This window comes from Mycteria americana, chromosome 1 (assembly GCF_035582795.1).
Source record: "Mycteria americana isolate JAX WOST 10 ecotype Jacksonville Zoo and Gardens chromosome 1, USCA_MyAme_1.0, whole genome shotgun sequence".
Lineage (NCBI taxonomy): Eukaryota > Metazoa > Chordata > Aves > Ciconiiformes > Ciconiidae > Mycteria > Mycteria americana.
Window position 1 is genome coordinate 41,413,877 of NC_134365.1, and position 24,532 is coordinate 41,438,408.

The following is a 24,532-nucleotide window of genomic DNA, read 5'->3' on the forward strand; positions in this document are numbered from 1 at the left end:
ACCAAGAGGAGGTTTGCCATTGCTTTCAATGAGTTTAGGTCTGTGGGCTAAATACTACCTTCATTTCCATGTATACATTCTCCTAAAAGTCAATAGGGTTGTACACATGCAAGTGAAAGTAGGATTTGTTGCTGTAAAATTAATGTTAATCATTTACTTGCCAAAACCTCTTATTTAGGAATACGGGTTTCTGCAGGGAAAGAATCAACTCCAGAGGACACATGATTTTGCAGTTGTGTCTTTTCCTCTGTCCAAACCAAACTCATGTGGTACAGCATGCAACAAATTCTGTTAGCTACTTCTTAGAGCTGGCAGGCCTTCCGGTATTATTGTATAAGGGGTTTTTTATTTGTTGACAATTTTGGAAAGTTAAAGCAAATACTCTAAACCCGAGAGCATTGTTGAAGCCAAAGAAAAGTTTACAGAGAAGGGCCTTGTGTCTGCTAATTTTGGTTGTTTTGGTTTGATTCCAGCCATGGCTGAAGTTGTTGCAGTGCAAGGTCAACAGAACATCAACGTTGTGGTGCCATTTCAGGCACACTTTGAACAATCCCTCCACTCCCTCAATCTGTTAGGTTCAAGCTTGGTTTGGGATTTTGCTTTTGCATCAGACAACGCATTAGTTTTGACAAGATAACCTCGTTTCAGTTAGCATCTGTAAGCTTTATATTCTCGGTACATTGTAGAGAACTTTCTATAGATCATCATTGTGGCATTGATAAAGATGGTGTCTACTAATAGTACTAGATAAAACAGTTTGAACTCAGAGCTTTTTCAAGACGTGCTGGAAAGAGTGGGTACTCCCAGATTATCCTTTTTTCCCATAAAACATATTACTCTTCTTCTGAAGGTTTTTCTTCCCTCCCTTGAATCAGTAGCCTGTAATTGTTACAATTATATAGTTTGACTATGTAAAAGTGGCTAAAATTACAGTTTAACAAGACATTTTACATTTCTAGAATGTAAACACCTTTATAGGATTAATTTTTCGACTTTGAATAAACATACTAGCTTATGAACAGGTCCATATTATACATCTGCAATGAATTTAGGACCTATATGAGCACAGAAGTCTTGCATATCAGTGGGAGCCTGATTACTAGTGACCATTTCAGAGTGATCTTCATGTTTGGTAAGTCACTCCTAGACCACAGCCACTGTAAATTCCTTGGACTTCGGTACAGTGAAGAGCTGTGATCTCTCTGCTCACAAGTACTTGCTCAGTGTAACTTTTTTCCACCTTGCTGAATACATGTTCATGTGATTTGCTTTGTGTTTACAGACTTCTGGCAGGTAACTCAATGTGACTCAGTTGACTGCTCTGTGCTTATGATAGGTTCATTTTACATGCCCTCACTGTTGAGAATCAAGGAGCTACGAGGAGATGCTGAGCTATACTTGAAAAAGATTTTGTTTGGGGCTGTGAAAAACATCTTCAATTTGGATATATTTTTAGTAGCAAAATTAATAGATATTTAAAATTCCCTGAGCTACTTTTCTTCTTTGATCTGTCTGTCAGCTTGACATGAATAGAACTTACACTTTTGTACTGATGCCTACTATCTTTTTTTGGTTTTTTTTGCAAGGCAGGTTAAGCAAATGCATTAAGAGCTGCAAAAGCTTTTGGGAGTCCCTTTGCATTTATGTGATTAAAAGAACATTGAGTTTAAATGCAGTGTTGCTGTTGGAAACTGTGATGTTTGAAAACAAGTCTTAGCTATTAAATGAGTTTTCAGTAAATAGATGCAAGAAGTTAATTTTCTTTTTTAAATGTTTAGAAAATTAGTGTGGATGCTGTTATTTTTGGAATGAAGTCCTACCCTCTTTTGGGCCTCAAAAATAAATTTGAAATAGATATGACTGTGAAGAAATAGTGCATTTTTTCCTTGAAATAAGAATTGTAAAACTTCACTGGCCAGTTGTCCCTGTCTCTTCAATGTTTTTCTGCCTCCACAATTTCAGGGCTTGCGAAAGTTCTGAGATCCTTCCAGTCCCAGGAGGCTGCTCCCCTTTCTGAAGATATGACTTCCCCTCATTAGCAGATACATTAGGACTTTTGCTGCTCTCATGTACGCAAGAACCTCATACCCCTCCTCGCCTAAAATGTCATGGGAGGCTCAGTGGCTCTTCTGCATCACTCCCTGCAGTGCAAGTGCCATACGCTGTAATTGGCCTGGCAATTAGGGGGGACACAGCCTGCTCCAGGGAATGGCATCATGAGAAGCACCACATGTGCCTGGTGTCTTCCCCAGGGGAATCCCTGTTAGGGAGGACACTGGGGGTCTGTCTCTGGGCTGGCCAAGGATAGTTATTAAAGAGGCCTTACAACTCGCAGTAATTAATTCTGACAGTGGACTGGCATAGGGCAGTGATTCAGTAAACTCTCTGCGTATAAAATGAGGAATGCATGTACTGTGATTTGTTGCTGTACCTTTGCTTCTTGTTAATCTGTGGATTTACCTTACCAGTCTATCAAAAGCTTCTCCCAGGATAAGTGGAAGAGACTCCGGTGCCAGTTTTCCGCTTATGCAGTTTCCTTAGAGCATTGCAGCGTGTTCAAAAGGGCACACTCTGCCTCCCCAGCCTGAAGAGGTTTTCTTGGTATTTCAAGAGTATTGCAACTTTATGCCTTCTCTTCTGAGTCTCCTTCTTAGCGTGCTTGCTGAGGAGTGGAAGCTGGTCTTTTTAGAGAAGGGGAAACTATGTTCGACCAGTGCTGAGGTCTACAGGTGACTGTGGGAAACAGGTCCTGAGGGGTGGGCTAGGCTTTTGTAGAGATGTTGGCTCTGGATGCCGGAGGAAGAAAAGTGTCTGAGGTTGTTCTCGTCTGTTCTATGGGTATTCTTCTAAGCAATGCAGTTCACAACTGGGGCAACAGTCCTAGGGTTGATGACTCCCCATAAAATGGGAGTGCTGTCAGGTGAAGGACAGCTAAATGATCTCTTGTATGTGTATTTGTTCCAAATTCTGCTCTCACTTGTGTCATGCCACCCTGTCAGTGTTCAAGTCCCTGGCCCTTTGCTAGAGGAGTCACATTCTCCAAGCTGTAGCACAAGCCACAGTGCTGAGGGAGCACTTCTGGGGTGCCGGCCCTTGCCCCTGTAGCGTAGAAAATCAGGACTGTTCTTGCTTTGATAGGTTTTGTTAATGCAAAGTCCTCATTTGAAAGAGTAGCAGGACAAAGATCTGGAAAACAGGAATGGCAGAGCCCTAAAGACAGTCCCTGCTTGCAGCCTGTGAATTGTGAAGGATCATGGTGAATCAAGTGTGTCACATGAGGCAGCATAGACTGAAGAGTGTGGTTGGACAGCAGTGACATATGTTTACTCAGCTTTTTTTTTTTCTTTTTAGTTTGACTTTCAGAGAACTCCATCTCTTGGAGTCCCAGCTAATATGTCAAAAGACCTGACTGTGCCTCTTGTGTTAACTGTGTGAAATCTCTAGATGGCTGAAATTTGAAGCAACAGCTTGAAAAAGAAATGAGCAAATATTCACTTCAGCTACCGTAGGGAGCTCCGAACATGAATTCATGTTACATGTTGTAAAATAAAGTGGAAAGGGAATGGCTCATTATTGCACATCATTTGTTCTTAATTACTCCGTACAAAATTAATAAACCTTAAACCCCCAGGTTTTAGAAATTGTTCAAGATAAGAGTCAAATGATAGTGAAGGGGAAATAGGAAGGGTAAAGCATTAGGGCTTCAATGCCTTATGTTTAACAAATGATCTAAGCAGCAGTTCATAGTTTCAGTGGTCTCATCTCCTTAGCTGCATATTAAGCTTCAGCACTATTAGTTAATTATGTTGAAATAACTAGGAGTTCTTTCTCTGACAGTGTTGAGGAAGTTAAAGCAAGTGTGCTTTTGTGGGATTGATTTTTCGCATCATCTCTGTGACCACTACCTTGGTGGAGGGGAATTGCTGCCCTGCCAGGAAACACCAGCCTTTTACACAGAAACACTTTCTGCTTAAGTGTTGAGGTTCCTGATTCTGCAGCTCCAAAGGTCTCCAAGGTTTTCAACTGAGATGAAATGAGAGGGGTGGACAGACATCATCTTTGTGCAGAGCAAGCCTAAATTCAGATTATTTAGGAGTAATTCAGACATGGAGTGGGATATCCAGTGGCTCCAACTCTGTGGGAACTAACTTCTTTTGGAGCGGCAGCAGCAGAAAGATCCCAGAAGTGCTTTGTCGTCCATTCTCTCTGCCCACTTCAGTGTAGCAAGAAGGCCTCCTTCATGTGAGAATGAACAACAGAAAGACACATTCTCTCAAGAGACACAGAGGTGTTAGTAGGGATGTCCTCCAGATCTTATTCCAGAAGACATATTGCACCTGCAAGGTAGGCAGCTGCCATACACATTGTCTTGTCTTGTCTTGTCTTGGCTGGGCTCCCCAGTGTTGAAGGTATAGAGTTACCTCCTTACTGATACCACTGTAGCATTGTGTTGTTTGAGGTACATTTTCGGCTTCCTTACAAACTCATGATGATAATTTTATTTTCGTTACTATTATGGGGGTTTCTCCAGAAACTCCTGAAAAAAGAAACATATCATTTCAAAGTATTCACAAGGGGTTAAGCCCCCCTGTGCTCACTATAGTGCATGCTTTCTCTGAGTATGTCAAGCCTCTGCATTAGAGGAATTTGCATGTAGTGATACTGTGTGCTATGGCTGTCAACAGAAATGCGAAAGCTGGTGTGTGTCTATCCCCGAGTGCTCTAATGAGCGGCACCACATCTACTCAAACTTCTGTTTATAAAGAGATTGTTCCAAGCATTCACCCTTAGTGAAAGGTCTGAATGCAAAGCAGTCAGATGAGGGAAAAAGGAGAATATTGTTAAATATACACCCTTTGAAATTCCCGAAGGAAACCTCATTTCAGTGAATCTAAATACATTTCAAAGTGGCAGACTAAACAAAATACTTCAAGAAGGTAACTCGAAAAAATTGAACTTTTTTTTCTTATTTAGAAATGCTGTTGGCTGTGAACAGGGTCACTGCCTTTGTTGGAGGTAGGCGAATCATCTGTAATGAAAGACTTAGCCATTGAATTTTACTTCTTTTCTGCTTTTGATCTATTCACAAGCTCATCATGAGATTTATTTGTTGTTCAAAAATCTCCCTGCATTTTTACTCAATAATGTGTCTGCATGAATAGCTGTCAAATAGCCAGTATTGCTTGATGTCTGGACTCCAACACTGGGCTGTACTGGCTAGTTGCCTGGGTTACCTGTGTTAGATCTATCTGTTTCTTGTAGTGGAGCATTCCTGATACTACTCACAGACTGTGAATTTTGAATAATTCAGTCAAATGTGAAATGCCAGCTGTGTTTTTGGTGACTATTGATGTCTTTGAGATTGAAAAATAAGCAACTGTTCACAAATTTATTTGTACCAGCTCTGAATGAAGAAAGAAAGCACAAACAGGAGTCACCAATATCTCTGAATCAACATTTGCCTGCAATTTGAGCAACTTTTACAGGGGGAAAGAAAACACCTTTACTTCATTAATTCTTAGGATTAATTTCTAACACTGGGATTTTTGAAAGTTTTTCAGTTGTATATAACTATCTTCTTATGAGATAATTACAACTATATGAGAGATTTAATCTCTAGGTGAGTAATTTTAGAGCTAAAATATCAAAGGCCTCCTCTTCCAAAGAAAAACGAATTAATCTTTGCATATTGTGAACATATCACACACATCTGAATTCAGAGTGGTCCGTTCAAATATCCTTTGAAATCTTAAATCCGGTAGAAAGAATGTAAAGATCTTTTCTTAAGGATACTTATTTGGCACTGGTCTTGCAAGTATTTACACACATTAGTAGTTCTATTGTCTTCATGGCAACTAATTTTATATACATAAAAACTTATTGATTGTGCTACTACATGTCAGCTTGGGGCTGTAGCCCCATCCCATTAGCAGTTCCTGTATTCCTGTCCATGTGCTAGGGTTGCAGTCACGCAGTTACTCATTCTCCCCTTCTTCCCCCTTGCAACAGGGAGTGCAAGTGAATCAGCTCTTGACATGGTTGGTGTTCTCAGGACTCATCCTGACAACATCTTTACAAGGTACTTTTAGAGAACAGATAAAATCTCATGTTATACATCATGCTGAAAATTGCCAAGTGAACACAAATATTGGTCTCTAAGCTATACCAAAGAAAACTAAGTGAAGTGGAATGGCTTGAAAGGCCTTTTTATGGACAAGTCAGATTTTGAAGTACTGACTCTGTGACATTAGCACCCAACCCCCTGCACAAGCTCTTTGCACAGGTCCCAGGAGGGAGATTCCCAAATGCAAAATGATGTGATGTGAGGAGTGATTTTTCAAAGCCTTAGAAACCAGTCGGATGAGGAGAGTTGAGCTTATCAGACCTTTTTTCCTGCCTTTGAAAACTTCTAAACACCCTTGAATGATGATTTTTTTTTTTATTAGCTGTCATAGCTGTCACTGAGATTTTCTTTTTCTTTTTGGTAGCCCAGTTTATAATGCAGGACAGTACCTGAACATGAAGAATAGACATTGTGTTTACCCTGGAGACCAGGCTTGGAGTTTGCCAGGACTTGATCTGTTCTGTATCTTTCCTGTCAATAGTAGGACAACTGATCTGACTCTTACAATTGCACATAGACTGGGCCAGACAAGCTACCCCAGTGTCTTGTCTCTGACACTAGTAAATTACACACATCTGGAGGACAGTGTAGGTCTAAAGCCATACGGGGGGGATATTTTCCTGGTATACTGCTTTAGTTGCCAATGACTTTTGATTCAGGGACTCTGAAGGAAGAGATCTGCTATAGTAGTATTTAATAGCCCTTAATAGGATTTTCTTCCATGCATCTATTTAACAATTTTTGAACCCATGTAGACAGTGTTTCATGAGCATGACTGTAAAGTATCTTTCATATACCTTTGTTAAATAAGAGAAGTAAATTAAAATCATATCGTACACTGTCTTGTGCTCCTGGCACAGTCTTGATCATTACATTGATGTCTCTTGGCTTAAAAATTATTTTTAATCCTTCATTTGGCACTTTGATTCTTCATCTTATTTTGCTGATTTGGCTAACGGAGCAGCATTTTAGTGGAAGGCTCTTCGAGAACTACAGAATTTATACAACATGGAAAGACACCTTTCCTACTTAAAGAGGCTACCTATAGGTTGTAGCAAAGCCACACTTCACCCGAAAGATGAGGTGGAACTTGAAGTAAAGGGAGCGGACAAGATATTTTTGTAGCTTGTAGAGGAGCCACATGTTTGGGGCCGCAGGCTGGGGAGTATGTCAGAGACAGGTCCAAGATTTGAAATCAGAACATGGGAGCCTGCATGCCCCATTCGTGCTTGCATTCACCAGCCTACATGTAACAACAATGTAATAATCAGCTATTTGCCTTCAGGTGAGGCTTTAAAACATTTATTCGTCTCAACAGCCCTTTCTTTGTTCAGTCATTTCTGCTCCAGTGCAGTTATCCTGTATATAATATACGGAGTACCACAGTCAGTGTAGTTTACTATACAAAGAGAGGCACATAGTGGGTCTGGCCTATAAAAAGTGTCTCTATATAATTAATATTTAACCTCCTTATCAGTATGCCTCGATGTTTGTAGACTTGAAAGCACAGCTTGCCAAAGCCTGCGGAGTCTCGTAATGCACTGAGCCGCCTCTGCGTGTCTGTCTGTGAGTGGGAGCGTGGGGGGAATCGTGTATTGCTGACTAATGATCTGAAGATGGCAGCATTGGGTGAGCTATCTCATTTTCTTAACTAAGCAGAGCTCTTAAATACAGAAATTGTAGTTGTTGCATATGGCAAACTTATCAAAAAATCAGCTTTTCATCTGAAGGGCTTTTCTTAATGCTATAGCTTAATACCACAAGTTAGTAGTAGGCAGACGTATTTTATCATCTGGTCTTTTTGTATGCATTTTATTTGAGTTATACTGAGAGTGCAAGTCTTATCAATACTCAAGATAGGCTCTCATCAGCAAGTGTTGGCTCATAAATATGACTCCCTTCCATAATAGTAACAATTATAATAATTTTTGAACTTAAGTAAAAAAAGCTCCCTCTTTGTGTGCTATTTATCCATCAAGGAGGAAGTGAAATCGAGGTCTCCCTCTGTCTTGTGAACACCCTGGGCAGCAGGGATTGCTCTCTCCTGTGCCAGCGTTAGCTCTCTGCCTTCTGCCCCTTCCTTCCCCAGGAGTGCACATCCTCAGGGGAGTGGAGAGCGTTTCTCTTCCCTCCCTCCGCTGGCCCTCTGGGTTGCCGAGTGGGCATTCTCCTGGGAGCAGCATGATGTCGGTTTGGTCCTCCTCAGCCTGAGGAAGGGCTACAGTAAATGTGTCCTACAAATGGGGACAAAGTCATGGCTTCTCTTACAGACCTGTAGCAGACAAACACCAGACTCCCCCCTTTTAGCTGCTGTTGGTTTTACGAATGAAAACAACTGTGATCACTGTGTTTTATCAGGAGCCCAGTTCTGCAGTGTATCTGTCAGGTTGTTTATGTCGGAGCATAACAACTACCTGATGGGATCTTTTAAGAGAATTGAGGGGGAGGGGGCAAATTCAAGGACATTAGTGGGATTTCAGTGTAAAGCTGAGTGGTTCATTGCTGACAAGGGCAGCATGTACAGAACAAGGACTGTAGCCTCCTGACGGTTTTTCTGGCAAAATATTTAGGCAGGGAAGCTAAGTTTGTACTCTTCTTGGTGGTAGGTCTCTCAGCTTCACGTATCACTCCTACAGTGATGCCTTTGTCATTTTGTGTGCCTGGCTGTTTGTCCCTGAGACATCTTTTTTGGAAACCAGTTGTCTTGGCCTTCCTCTAAGTGGTGACATCAGCTCATTGCATCTAATGAAAATGTTTATGCTAGCTTGGCTTGTCTGAGTCAATAGCAAAGCCAGAGGTGGACCTTTGATTTTTTTGTTTGACAATGTTGTGCTTTCACCTGCTCTTGTGGATATCTGTGCCTTTGACTGCTGTGATGGAATTTGACTCAAGACATTTGAAGTCACTGCAACCTTTCCTTCTTCCCAGCTGACTTAGCAGGTTTGGATCAGACACAGGGCTCATGTTTTAATTCTTTTTTATTACACCCTTCTACATAGTGCTATGCTGCATGAATCACTAACTCTACAGAACTTTTATGAGAGGCAGAGAAATGAATAATTTCTCAATTTCTAAACATTTGTTGAACTTAAAAGAACTGTTAATTTCTGCTCTTTTGCATTTAGTATGATACTCAGCCTGGAAGAGAGGGGGGGATTAAGGAGGAAATGGACCAAAAAAAAATCATCGTGTTAGGATCCATTCTCAAGTTATTCAGAAAAACTTAAGATTTAGTACCAAATACTAGCTTGTTTCTTATCCTAAATTCATATTTCCTGCAAAGACATGTTAGGTTCAGTGGAGTTAATGTCCCTTTGCACAAAACCTGGAATTGTCAGATAATGTAATAAACACACACATATGGGGGGTGTGTGTGTGTATGCAGTATTTTTGTATAAGTTAGAAATCAACTTCCTAAAACCTTCATATGTAGCAATAGTTACTAGCTTAATCTCAACTGTTTGATCTAACATCAAAAGGCAATCTTGATGTGTCCTAACAAAACCAAACTAAAACTCACTACCATAGGAGCAGAAGTGACTGTCGTCTTTTGCATTTAGTGGACAGTGCTTCTTATGGTCTTCCTAACATTTAACTTTGTTGGGTGGATACAGCCGAGTTAGATACAGTACTGTTGTGCTGATTTAGCACATTTCTTTCACAGCTTCTCATCAGTGTTACAGCTCAGATATGTTACCTGATTGAATGGAGACGTAAAGAACAATTGTAATGGGTTGGTCAAGTGAACTCATTCGGCTGACTGTAATTTTCTTTCTGTAATTTAAGAAGCCAAGTGGCATATTAGTTCTTCATTTATGACAGAGTAAAATCTAGTGAAGGCTAAGGCCTTGGCTCAAGAAGGCTCTTAAGCACATACATATAAGTAAGTTCATTATAACTCAAGACAGCACTTAAATACATGCCAGACTTTAAAGTGGCATCAGCTTGAGCTTAAAGCTGAGTGCTCTGAACTAGATCTCAGAGATCTTCAGAGGTTCCTAGACAGGCAGACCAACTACCTTGCAGGATTTTATTTTAAGGCACCTCATTTATTTCAGAAGGTTTCAAAAATCTCTGCAGATTACTATCAGCACCTTTGGTACCTAAATGATCTTGCTTGTCTGTTCCTAACTGGACATTCCTGCGAACTGCTTGGGTGCCCAGAAAAAAAGCAGAATCTCACATTTTTGTGCAAAACTCCCTTACTGCAGAACACAACATTTAAAGTACTTAGCAGTAATAACATACTTTATCTGAAGTTATATTAAAGACATGAAATTCTGAAGAAGTGGGGCAATCAAGTGAATATGGTACCGATTGTCATTGCTGAAGTGCCTGTTTGCAACTACACTGTATGTATCTATATATTTTACAGTGCTATTTTTTTACGATTGAATTTGGCCTTTGCAAGCAAGAAGGACAACTACGTGCTTATGGGGCAGGACTTCTGTCTTCTATTGGCGAATTAAAGGTATGTACCCTTAAAGCAGGATCAACTTTCTTTTAATCTTACAAAATAATAGTTGGATGTAAAATATTTTGACTTTCAAATAATAGTTAAAGTTCTCAAGATAAAAAGCTGACTTTTAAAATGTGATATTGACCTAAAAGCTGTGCTTGAAATATCAGCTGGCACTTGAAGCATGAAATGGATTTGTAAGGCCCGAAGTACCAAAGCAACTATAAACTACAAAACTTATTTCTGTTTGAATTTCCATTTCTTGTAAAAGGAGGCTCATAGGTTCTAACAGGTAAGGGTGCCTTGGGCTCTGAAAGCTTTGTTTAGAAGAGAAGCATATATTTTTAATACACACACAAAAATGTTTTGAAATCAGACACGATTCTGTTGTAAGTAATCCAGTGTATTTCAATGGATTCATTATTGATATGAAAAGAACAACATTTATTAAGGCCCTGATTCAGTAGATTAATCATGTTTAAAATTAAGGAATGCTTATAAACTCATGTTAGACTTGAAGTACATGCCTATGTGACAATACATAGAGCCCTATTCTTATAAAGGTGAAAGTGTTTAACTTTGCACGGTGTGAGTAGTTGCAGTGGATCATTTATTGCCTCTTTTTATGCCTAGAAAACATAGGGAACGAGCAAAAGGTATTTTATCACAAGTGTAGTATTTTGGGACATAATACATCTCTCTGTTGGCAAGATGGGAGGGAAGGGGAAGGAGAGGGAGGAGTACTATCTTCTGGGACCTAAATGAACTCTTGGTGGCTTTTCAAGTAAACATTTGGTTTTAGAAAGCATATACAGAATAGTATTTACAAACTGTTTAGCAATATATCTGCTGTTTATTTGTGTTTAAGCATCCTCCCACCCTCCTGGGCTGGCTTTCAGTGAACTACCTGGCAGTTTAATAGAAGTATCTCAGTCTCTCTTTGCTGTTTGTTTCACCTGTAGCTGAGAATATTCATGGCGAAGCTCATTAGTCAAATTGCTATTCTTTCATTAGTAGAAAAAAGGTTGAAGAAAATTACCTTCTCCGATATTTTTTCTTTGATTGCATTACAGTTGCTCTAAGTTCAGTGCATTCTTCAGCCACGGCAGCATTCTGTATCAGCCTGGCAATATTTTATACCCACAGTGCAAAGATGGTTAAATGCAAAGAGATGAACATGTCCCACTTGTTTTCCTCTGGCTCAACAACATTCAGTGCTGAGCCCCAAATTCTGTGCAGGATTCTGCAGAGAATCAGGCCTTTTATTTAAACTAACAGTTACGGTCATTAGGTGATGACCCTGAAAATACCTATTACATCATTTACAAAATCTAAGGGCATAAAGGCAAGGAAATGAATAGTCAAGAACATAATAAATCTTCTGCCATCAGTGTCATAAACAAACACATTATTCTTGTCAAGTGTGCATATTTTGTTACCACACATTTGTGATCCCAAATCTGTGTTCTTCATTCAGTCATAATCTCAGAGTATAAATGCGAAGGATAATCCTTTTGAAAAGAAACAGTAAAAATTAAATAATGTTCACATTAATGGACTATATTGATCTGCTTCAAAGGTACGGCCATATATATATATATCATAATAATTTTGCCATAAATCAATAGTATTATATACATTTCTATTACACTACATATATATTTCATAGATGTGAAGCCAGAAGGGACTGTTAGATCATCTGGGTTGACCTCTTGTGTATCATAAGCTATTAAATTTCACCAGATCTTGCATATAGCAAGCATAGGAACTTAAGTTAGATGTTTCAGTTATTGAGAGACTAAGCTGCAGGCACAGAACAGCACCATACCACAAGTAGCCATAGTCTCTATGAAGGAACTGATAAGGTGAAAAATGTCCAGAAAGTCTTTGTGGGACTGTGCTCCAGGGTACAAAAGAAGGTAAAAGGTAAGGAAAAAAATGCAAGAAACTACTAAGTTTTCCGCTAATCTGACCATGGGAGAAGCTGTTTCTAGACCAGAAACCTGGCAGTGAGTGTGCTTCTTGTCAACAAGATACATCAAGCAGGTGCTTAGGAAAGCGAATGTCTGGGCAGCCGTGACATTGGTGCACAGCCTTGCATCACGCCATTGCCTGTCTCTGATGTTTCCTGGGAAAGCAACCTCCCTTACCTCTGCCTGTATCTCCTAGCACCCATTGGGAGGGAATATTTCTTCCTTGACCAGAAGGTGTCTGAAAGATAATGCTAATATTGCATTGACTTACATAAGACTGTAGTTGAGATCTTGATGATACCAATATCCTGATTTTAACTGAAATGCTAATGGATGGCAGCAATTGCTCTGAAAATGATGACAACAATACTGGCTATTTCTGTGGTGAGTGGGGATGAATAGGAGACTCAGACTGCATGGCCATGAAGTCTGACCCTTGTGTGTGCAACACCCATACTTCTCATAGGAGTCAGAGTGAAGTCCTTTCAGAAATAACTACTGCCATTCTTAAGACAGTGGTGATTGTGGGCCCATAGTCCCTTCTGTGAAGAAGTTCAAATACGTATTTATCCTTGTCACTGGGAATGCAGATCTTGTTTCCGTGTTGAATTTTGCTACCTTGACTTTACAGGCATTTGATATTAATATGCTTTTGTCAGCAAGAAGAAAAGCCTTTCTGCAGCTGCCCTCCCTATCAGCTCTCTTTTCAATGCAACAGTATTCTCACGAAACAAAACAGTGGTCAATTTTATGTATAATTTCTAGAAATTTCTAGAAATAAATAAGTTGCACTATTTGCAGGGTGGAAGTGGCCAGCAGTATTTGGGCCTTTCAGATGAGGAATGGCTTGTTCAGTCATCCCTGTTTCTATATTACACTGCTCCACTCCACAAATCTGGTCAAGAGCTTTAGCAACAAAGAACTATAAAAGCTAGAGAAATATGGGCACCAGCCTATCAATATAGGATTCCCTTCAAGTCTTTTTCCCCACTCAGTATTTAGATTTCAAATTTCAGATATTGAAAAATGCAACTCCTGATGTGCATGCTATGGAAGCATCAAGCAAAAAAAATTTAAAAGCACAACAAAATAAGGAGGAAGAGAAGATTAAAAATGAAGCCTGGGGGAAACCGAATAATACAGTAAGTAGTTATAAAATGTTCTGCCTAATATAGTCAGGTTAACTCTAGCTAACGCTATTACACAGTATATATTTGAGGCTTAGAGATAAGGCAGAAATAATGTACATTTCAATTATTAAAACTATTTCTAAAAGGCAGTCCAAATGTCTTTGGAAACTTTAATCCATTTACTTTGTATGATGCTCTCTTGAACCCTTTCATTAAAGGAGTCTCCTATCAACTTCAGTTGGCTGTAGATCAAGTCGTATATCCCTATTATATGCTTCTATATTTAACAGAGAGATAGACTTCAAATCTTCCTGTATAGATTTTCAAAGTCAAATACAATATCCAGTCATATTTTGTTTTAACAATAATTTATGTGAAGAAGAGCCAGCATTAGCCTTTATAACCAAAAAGATTCAAATACAAGTTTTGGCTCTGTTTTCTGAAGAGGATGGAGATGATGGAGAAAACAACTCCTGGATCCCAGATGCTCATTTTAGTGCTCTTTTTAAAAAGAGAGTCTTTTCCTCATTTGTCTGAACACTATATAAAATTATACTGATGAAATAAAAAAAATCTGGTAAAATCAGGACACTGTCAGATTTGCAACCTATGTTGTAGATAAGCAGAAAAACATTAAAGAACTGGTTTTCCAAGACTGTGTCCCCCCCTCTCGTCGTGTCCCCCCTGTCCGTCCCCACCCCCCTGGAATAACAAGGTGATAAAATCAGTACTGGCACACAGACAACTTTCTCACCTGTGTTCTTATTCTGCCCTCCTGTACTCCTCAGACAGTGCAGTATTTTTAACTCAAGTTTTCCCCTTGCTAGCTGAAGATTTTGCTTTTTGGGTTTTCACGTTTTTTTTTGTGAAACTGAAAAGGTCCAAGTTGTATTATTACACTCCATTTTTTAGACTTAAAGGAGAAATTACAAGACCAAACTTTTTTCATGTGTCAGTGATAGTGGTCACTTAGGAAATGATTCACAGTTGCTCAGTGTAAATGTCTGGTGCCATCTGAGATGCCCCAGTATATCTGACCAGCTCTCCAGCTGCCACTCCAGAAACGTGTAAGTCTTCTTTAGGTGCTGTGCTATATCTTCCATCCCTGTACAGATGCATCAGACATCCTAGGCCCTAGAGACGTGTGGTTAGGTACCTCCATCACTCTCTTAACCTTTGATCTAGCAGGGAGTGGAGGCATTTCTTTAGTGTTATGCTTATTTCCAATATGGGTAGTTGTCTAATTCTTAAGCTGTCCAGTTGTCCAATACTGCTGCTTTTCCTGGGAATCAGTGATGATTCATTTGGAAGTTTCAATCCAAACTGTTGTTGCTTGAACTGAAGGAGAATTGCCAATAGCTGTATTAGCATAAGCACTACAGTTTGTATGAATGGGCCATTAGACACAGTTACCACAAATCCACAAGATGGTAAGATGCTCTTTTTGACCAAAAGCTATTTTCCATATGATTGTTAGCCTTGACATCTCATTGGAGGTGGATAACTGAAGAGGTTTCTGATGGAGAAATCCATATTGGATGCTTATTCATTTGAGTTCACTGAAGAACTGAATGTCCAACCAAAACATAAGTGAATAGCATTCATTAAAAAAAAATACAGGCCGAGCTTGAAGGCTTTTGGACTCACCAGACGAAGTTTTTTGTTGAGATTCTGTACTTTATAATGTTGAGAGTGCCAAGGACCAACATTTTAGAGCACTGTAGTGTTTCTGAAAAAAACTCTAGTTCGGTTTTGAGTCAGTGTCCTGACCATCCTAGTTCAGACTAGACAGTTTATGGTCTGTCTGAAGGTTTGTCTGGAGGCTCAGCTCAGTTGCTGAACTCTGGCATTGCTGGTGTCAGCATGTCAACTCAATAGTAGGCGCTACAGATGCCAGGCTGCAGAATTTGAAAACACCATCCAGATTTGCAAAGATGTTTCCCATTGCTTTGGTAGCCATGACAATGCCTACTTGATGCAAGAGCCAAAAGACCATATCCTAGAAGGGACATGGGTGTCTCAGGGGGGAATTAATCAGAATTTAGGCGCTTCATTCCCACACTGCAATCCTAAGAATAACTGATCAGTTGTCACCTAACTTTGAAGGCATGTCTGAATTCTTTACCCTCTGTTTCCAGGTTGTGTGTTTCCTGGTGTCTGCACATCCCAGTCTCTGCAGAGTTGCTTTGTGAAGCAGCAGCTCTGCTCATGCGTAAACTAAACTGGGATCCAGAAAGTAGAAGTCATTTCATAGAGATAATGTGAGAATAACCAGAAAGGCTTTCTCAGAGGACATCCACTGTGATAAAGAATTAGCTTTTGCTTCTCTTTAAACTCTCCCCTTTTATAAAATCAGGATGTAGGAGCCACAGGCTGCATTCCCTCTTGCCTCTGATGGCTTCAATCCCAAGGAGTAGGCTTGGCCCAGCAGAGGCCATTAGTGAGTGGAGGAGAAGAGGAGAGGACAACACTGTCACACTTTGTGTTGAAGCTGTCACTGTACAGGAAATAATCCATGAGCCAGATGTGGTCACCTACGGATTCAGTTCTTAAGAAAACGTGGCCCGTATCACTCTCTTGATTCCCTACACAGGGCTTCACTCAATCCACTCAGAGTTTTAAAACTTTGTGCTTTAGGCATTTGAGGCATCAAGTTTCACCTGGAAGTATAAAGGCACGTTAAGAGGAGATGTTTTTATCTATAGTTAACCTCCCAGGGAGCCTATTATAATTCCCAGTCAAGAAAAACAAATTAATTTCGATAGAAGGAGGTAAATGCCTAAATTTACAGGCACTCAACCACACCATGGCTCTGCAAGGAGAAAGTGACAACAGGGATATAGACAGGGGCCTAATAAGGTGAGCCTGTTCCTGCAATCCATTTAGAAGAGGATGCTGGTTAAGACAGACCATTTTTGATTTTTGTTTTCAAACGTGTTTAACTGATGGCTGGCTAGAAACAGCAAACCTTGTGAGAAGGAAAAGATACATGTACTAAAGAAAGATAGTTCTCTGACATTTTAAGATTCCATGCATTAATTTTTCATGTATTTATTTTTGGAGAGAGAGGAGGTGGGAGGAAGAGGTTCTTGTTCCAATTTTATGTCCTGTTATTTGGAGACTGCAGGTTGAGAACTAGTGTGACATTTTCAGAGCCTTTCACAGGGATTTAGGAATGAGCATAAGCAAGAGCTTGGATAAAAGGTGTGGTGAATACCTTAAGGTTAATACCTTACTCTGCTGTAAAAAAAGTCCATGCAGAAAGAAAGTAAAGAAATAAGAGGCACCTATGGACCTCAGGGATCTACTCCCTCCCTGTCATTTCTCTATGCTTTTCATGCACATCTTCACTATGGATAGATATTAGGGGACTAAAGAAGGTTGAAAGTTGACCTAAATATGCTCTCCTTCCTTACGTTGTACTTCTGTACAGAGCACTGAGGATGAAAATATGTGTGCTCTAAAAGTTAAGGTAGATCCAAAAGCTAACAAAAGTATTCAAGTGGAAAGGGGAGCTAGAAAAAGATTGTGTTGGAAAATGTCTCAGTACCTGATTTGCAGTTTTGAAACCTCTGTGTCCTTTCTAGTGGCGTGTGCCAGTCACGTAAAGAGAAAGGCTAATTGGAAATCTCTCCTCTGCATAGCAGCATTTGATGCCTCATCTGCCCAGTGTCTGCTCTGTACTTATCTATGCCTGTTTTTTTTCCTTGCAGTACTATATAGAGCATTATTGCTCAGGTGTACATGACAGAAGGGTAATGTATTTCATCAGCACGCAAGAAATGGGCGTTATTTAATGGGTTTTCAGATATATAGTTTCACTCTTAAACTCACTGTCAGGAAAATAGTATATGATTTTGGCATGAAAATGTAAAGCACAGATTATATGAATGGTTTGGTGAGACTCAAATCACCCACCAAGACAATGATCAATTCTGCCAGTTCAGTGACGTTTTGGAGACATACATATTTGTAGTTGTATAGATAATTTTTCAGGAATGGTTATTTAATGACTTTCCTGTTTGCAGCTGAAGATTTAGGTCTGTATGCCTACATGGCAGGTGCATTTCTAGTCTCCTCTTTATTATTTTAATAATTATTTTTGGGAAAAAATTACTCTCATAAAAAGAGCTTTTAAGTAACAAATGATTTATTCTGTTCAAACTGAAAAACCACTGTATGTAAAACAAGAGACGCTACCAACTAATGGGAAACATACAGCACAGTGATATAAAAGCTGTATATATGAACAGCTGTATATATGAACAGCAGTATCAAAATACGGTTTAACAGATCTGTGGTGTATTTTGCAGCATGCTCTCTCTGACAAGGCCAATGTGAAAACATTTGATCCAAAGACAACCTGTTTGCAAGAATGCCTTATCACTACTTTCCAGGAAGCTTACTTTGTTTCAGAAAGTTTTGAAGAAGCCAAAGAAAAGATGAGGTAAATTATTTCCCTTGACTCAAAAATCTAATTTTCTCTTCTTTAGCAGTCGAAAAAAAAGAGGTGTTAATTTTCTTTTTTCTTTCAGGGACTTTGCCAAATCAATCAATCGTCCCTTCTCTGTGTATTTCAATCCATATACGCAAAGCATTGAGATTCTGAAGGATACCAGGAGTATAGAAAATGTTGTCCAGGACCTCCGCAGTGATTTGAACACTGTATGTGATGCTTTAAGCAAAATGAACAGATATTTAGGGATTTGATATGTGTGGCACTGTGATTTGCTGTCAGTTGCTTTTTCTGTAGCCAGTCTAGTAACATCACATGATATGGCTAACTTCTCAAACCCATCAATTTTCCCTTTACAGCTTGGCCTGTGGCTTGCGTCATTGTGTAGCGCTGTCTAATTGTAACGTGCAGACAAACCAAGGCAATGCTAATTCATAAACGCAACATGGAATGTGGCAGCATATAATCATCAATTCCTCAACACAATGTCACGTACAAGTACAACATTGAAAACTTGCCTGGCAATGGTTTTGTTTCTATAAGATGATTCACTTCAATGTATAAGAAATTGTGTTGCTGATTTCATTAAGTTTATTTCTTTGTAATCCCTTTCCTCCCATAAGAATCCAGAAAAAATTGTTTGCAACATTTTCATTTTCTTTGTAACAGAATCTGTATTTCTTTCTATAGTAGTGAAGACAATGTTTTGCCCATATGTCTGTAACAGAACTGAGTGTCTCTTGTGACTGAACAATACAATTCATATACCAATGCTGAGGTCAGGAAGGCTATGTATCAGTACTAAAAGGTCTGTGGAGATCACAGATTATGAGAACTCACAACTGACAAATGTTCAATGTGGTTGAGTAATTGCAACACAATAAAAAAAAAACCCTCTGACAATTCATGTAGAAAGGTAGTTCTAGTTCATGCATGCGTTACCTGTGACAGTCTTGAGCATACTTCCTCAGTGAGGGCTATCTGGAAATGAGAGAGGAAGTGCTTGTGTTAATTCTGGGTTGTTAGATGTCAATATAAAGCCCTTCTACATCATTGTGTGCCTTCTGCATTCCCTTGTCTTTTGAACATACTCCTCTTGCATTTCATGCATAATTTGCTTTTCCTCATTATGCCACATTCAACCTTGACATGGCCGTGCATGACTGGGTCTCCGCTGTATCAGTATCAGCACATATAAAAGGGTGAATATGGAAGTTGTTATTTAATTATAGCCAAGATGATAATCGGTTAGTAGATTACTTGTGGGGTGATTAAATCATAGACACCCAAGCTGCCTAGCTTGTACCAGATGGATGCAGGTAATGCCTGAGTTAATAAACTCTAAGTTAGCAAGCTCTGAGAGAAGTACAAGCTCTGTCTGGGGAGCACAGTGCAGAAATATTTGAGCCAGCTCTTATCTGGAAGCAATAATTATGCATGTCTTTCCTTTATCTGGGTTATTCTGTTCTCCTATTAGCCAAGATAACGGACAGTTGACTATATTGTATGGATCCTTCTTAATGGAAACCACATGGCTTATGCAGATCATGTCAGTATGGGTGAAAGTGTCATAGCTTGTCTACATATATGGAAAATAGGTATCTATTGAAGCTGCTCTCCCAGCTGAGAGAGTCATGCAGATACTCTTAAGTGTTGCTAGCAATTTCAGCATAAAAAGAGCACCACTTGATAGTACCAGCATATCCTTAAATAAGAGGCAATCTATAAGGATAATTTTCACAGGGAAATCTGCCACCTCCTCAAAGATAACTATGAGATAACAGAAAACGCTCTTTTCTCTGGATGGTCCCTGCTGCATTCTAATGCTGCTGTTAATAGGGTATGGAAAAATCTAGTTTTAGATTTAACTGTGACTGCCATTGGTACATATGAAGAGCTGTTGAATTATCCCATGGGGATCAGCATGCCGGAGGAGTTTTTGAACTTCCAGATATTAGTGCTGACTCTGTTAGCTAGCACTTATCACAGAGGAATCGCTGGCAACCTTGGCATGGAAGTTTCTCCCTCTTTCTTCCCATGGAATCTGATGAACCTCTCATAGCCCTTTCTGGAGAAAATGGACTGTACTGGGATTTGCTTTAACTGGTCTGAAAAAATTACTGTGCAAGGAATAGTAGATCTTACTCGGTTCAGGAACTGACAAAGTATTGTTGCTTGCTTAAGTAAAATAAAGCCACAATGAGTAACAAAGATCCAAAGCTTACAAAGTTACCGAGGCTTTCCCTTGAATCAGAATTATGCAGGAAAACTTTAAATACTTATAATATCTGCATTTATTCTTGACTTTTCTGAATAGCTTAAAATAAGAATTCCACAGCAGTAAAACAATAGAAGCATATCTCTGTTTTGTTTTGTGCTGTTAGCAAGTAAATCTTATTATGGATTAGGGAGAAACCCTTGAAATCCAATAGTCATTTTAGGACTAATGATGGCAAGGAAACTGTCTACAATGAAGATGTAATGTCAATGAAACAGAACATTGTCAAAGGATAATGGGCTCCTGCTGCTAGATATATGCTTAATCCAATGATTTTATTTCTATTATACAACATGATTAAAAATAAATTAAATATAATGGGCTAAGGAATAATAGTGATTTAGAGAGACAATTACTCATTGTTCTTACATAGCAAAGCTGCCTTCTTACAGGCTGCAGAGCAAACTGGCTTTGGGCTTCAGCCAGTCAGGAGCCAGGACTGGGAAGGAACGCTTTAAAAAGTGCACTATTGCACTTTTATGAGTCAAGTAGTTCCAGCTTAGCTGAAATTCTTCTCTGCGGTTTTTATTAGCAAATTAAGATCAGCCATGCAGCAATCTCCTTGGATGACAAGCTCATTTAAGCATAATGAGGGAATTATTGACAGTTATCAAATTACACTAACGTTTCATTTAAAATAGGCCATATTTATCTAAGGTGCTTGTTTAGCTTTAGTGAGCTGGACTCTGGAAATTGGACTTCTGGCTTAGGCTCATTTATTTCCTGTGTAATTCTGAACTGATGCTTTATGGGTCTGAGATATATGCACTTGCTTTGCCTGCACAGAGTAAATGGGCCCGAGCTTAATGAATGTAAAGCATTGCAGTGTTTACTACCATGCAAAGTCTAAAATGAAAAACAACACTCGGAGACATTGCAGCAAATACAAATACCAAGTTTCATTTGCAAACCAAGACGTGGTTCATGCTTTCATTTCATTTGTTTGGTAGAGGGGATGGAGCGGGGAGGGTGTTAACACAATATATTGCGTTTTCCCTCTCTACTCTTTGAGACCTGTTTAGAAGCCTGTTTTAAGTTTAGCCCTTCAGTACACTTTCACGAAATAAGGTGTCTTTTCCTTTCTTCCTGTTATCAATCCTACTGTGATGGCGAAAATTCCATAAATTTACTGTACTGTAATGTATATTTACTGACGCGCTGTAATGGCTTAGAGAAGAAAGTTTCACATCTTTGAAAGGACAGCCTGGCTCAGAGAGCTAAAGCTGCTGAAGGCTTTCACCTACAGCCTGCTGGTGCAAATCCAGCCCAGTCAGCAGTTACTGAAAGCTATCACCAGCCAGCAGCAGCCTGGCTTCTGTGTGATGAACTGGCAAGCTGGGATTGCTTAGTTTGGAGTAGAGGAGACTGAGGGGAGACGTGATAACCTTTTTCAAACACATAGAAATAGCTGCAAAACGAAGGGACAAACTGTTCTCTGGCCTCAAGAACTAATGGACTTAAATTGCAGGAAAGGAGCATTAAGTTATGTAACAGTGAAACGTGGGGGACGGATTGCCTAGGGAGACAGCAGAGCCTCCATCGTTTTTTAAGAAAACAGGTTAGGCTGCTATCTCTCAGGAATGGTGTTAGCACAGCCGGTGCTGTCTTAAGACCAGGGGAGAGGCTATACGATGTCTCGAAGTCCCTTAGCGAGACTGCCTGGAAAAGGCTTCAGCCTGCTCGTGAAAGGGCTCCAGCCGGCTCACAAAAGCAGTAATGGTCAACAGCCACCACCACTGCGGAGCATTTGTACATCACCTGCACCTCTGCCTCCTCCTTAAGTCTTTCAACAACCCTAAAGAGTGGTTCTTCATCTTTCCATCTTCCCTTAGGGAATGAATAGGATCCATAGTCAGTGTAGCCTCAGATGCTGACTATGGTGCTCTACGTTCATGGGCCATTTGAGAGAGCTCTGTGTGCGAGTTACACGCTAGTTACAGCTACCCAGAGGCAGAAGACTGACAGTGAGCAACCAGCGTTTGTCCTTTTTGTAAAGAAGGTTTAAAGCTGCTCAACTTTATAAACAAAATAGAAATGCATATTTCATCCTATCTGTGCCTGCATTTGGGCTGTCAGAAAGACTGTGCTCCCTTGAACAATCTGGAGAACCTGGAGCTCTTCCAAGTTCCTGAGCATGAGTGCTCCAGCCACACATCAACCTTGTGTCTTGGTGAAATCCAGGCACAGAGCAGCCTGTTCCCCCTAACTCCTGTGGTTTCCAAGGGAAAGAAACCCACTGGTGTAGTCCAGAAGGGAGCTTTGGTTCATGCCCCTGACGTAGCTGGCCAGGGAACTTGGGGATCACACCTGCTGCTCAGCCCGGTGTCGCATTAAGGGTCAGGTAGAGAGCAATGCAATGCTCTTCCATTCAGGAAATCAGCTTTCCACCCCAACCTGGAAACTTCTCTTCTTGTTTCAGCAGGACAGTCTATGCCTTTTTAGAAATATGGCAGCTTTCCTTCTATCTCAGTGGAACCATTGTCGTATTTCCAAATAATTTGCAAAGGGAGCAATTCTGGTATTGTTATATAATGGTCATGCTCTGTGGTATCAATCACTCCAACTCTGGAGATGTTTCACAGACAAATACTTGCCTTCTCAGTGAAGAATAGGTCAACAGCGACAGATTCCTCTTCTGGGCTTCAAAGTACGTTTGAGACACGGAGCTAAGAGAGAGATTCTGGTTATACTAGCAAATATTTATTAGTAGCGAGTCCCTTTAGTTGACATAGTGAAGGCTGTAGAGATGTCCTTGGCATCCTTATTGGCAATTTCCTGTAACTTAACTGAGCTTGGAGGCTAAATAATGTCATCCTCAGTTGAAATACTCCATGAAACCTCTGGTGTTTCATTTTGTCTATGGTCCTAGGGAAAACGTAATTAAACACAAAATAATCAGAATTTAGTGATGTCTCTCCAAAACATTTTGCAACAACTACATTTAGTTTAAAAAGGCTCTCCAACACCTTAGAGTAAGAATTCATATTTCTTTGCCAACAGCTGAGATGTTAAGGTGAGACTAAAAGTAAGTGCTGGCATCTTCTTGGGATTTGGCCCGGAGTGGACTATTCAGGTGGAATAAGTGTGAAATGGGTTACATAGTCACGTACTTTAAAAGGGAAGTGGGTGATGGATATTCAGGTGGACATTTTTTTAAGGTAGTCAGAAATTTCAAATGTCCAGGAAAAATAATGAAGAAGCTGCTGTTGCCACACTCCACTTTTGGAGGAAAAGAGTTGGGTTTGCAAAGCAGCAGGAGGTAGATTTCAGCCCATGTTAAACTGGCACATGACCTGAAACACAACCCAAATACGCCTCCGTCACTGGCTTCTGCGTGAGCTCCAGCATGAATACAATTCTGATAACAGAGCAGCAATAAAGCACTCCAGAGCCAAACAGCCCTGCTTCCCCACAGGAGACGAAGTGGGTGATTTGAGACCAGCATGGCACAAATAAAATCACTTTTATTTCCTATTAAAACATTTTTGTTTTCTATTTCTTTCGAAAAATACCTTTTGAAATGTCTTACTATTTTAGTTTTCCATAAGGATTATAAAGAGATATGTTAATTATGGAATGGTTGATGTTCTTAGCGCTTTCTGCCTCTAGCTCTTCTTGTTGCCACCAAACTCCCTACCCAGTCTTGCTACTTTACATGAAAGTAGAGTAATGCTGAAGATGTGATGCTGTCATTTCCCAGGGCTTGACAACTGATGGATACACCTGAAATGCTACCCTCCCTCACCATCCCTCCTTGTAGTGAATTGCTAACCTCAGAGAAGTGAATAAGGCCAGTTAATGGTAAATGCATTTAGGGTTATGCACGCAGTGGATTTGCCACTCCAGCAGAATTCGTCTGGAGGATCAGTTTGGTTGAATTCCCTTTTAATGATTACCCCTGATAGATCACTTGCAGGTAAAGTTATGAAAAAGCAAGTGTCTCACATCAGATGGGACCCGGGGAGTCAAAATCTCAACTGCTGCAAAAACAGCACATGTTCCAAGAGGCGTTTTAGTACCAGTGCCAGGCAGTTCAATTAGAAGTAGCTAAAAATAGATTTCATAGTTGCTGGACTGAAAGGCTACATTTTACCTCCAGGTCTCACTCCAGC

General features: G+C 40.0%; 1 protein-coding gene across 1 annotated transcript in view; it reads left to right on the forward strand.

The window, feature by feature from the left end:
* TPH2 (tryptophan hydroxylase 2) overlaps positions 1 to 20,330 on the forward strand; it is a 53,216-nt gene extending 32,886 nt beyond the window's left edge. Inside the window, exons 9-11 of the mRNA XM_075495687.1 lie at positions 10,500 to 10,595; positions 18,000 to 18,133; positions 18,222 to 20,330. Coding sequence (XP_075351802.1) covers positions 10,500 to 10,595; positions 18,000 to 18,133; positions 18,222 to 18,396 — 405 coding nt within the window. The 3' untranslated portion in view covers positions 18,397 to 20,330. The remainder of the gene's footprint in view (positions 1 to 10,499; positions 10,596 to 17,999; positions 18,134 to 18,221) is intronic.
* The last annotated feature ends 4,202 nt before the right edge of the window (positions 20,331 to 24,532 follow it).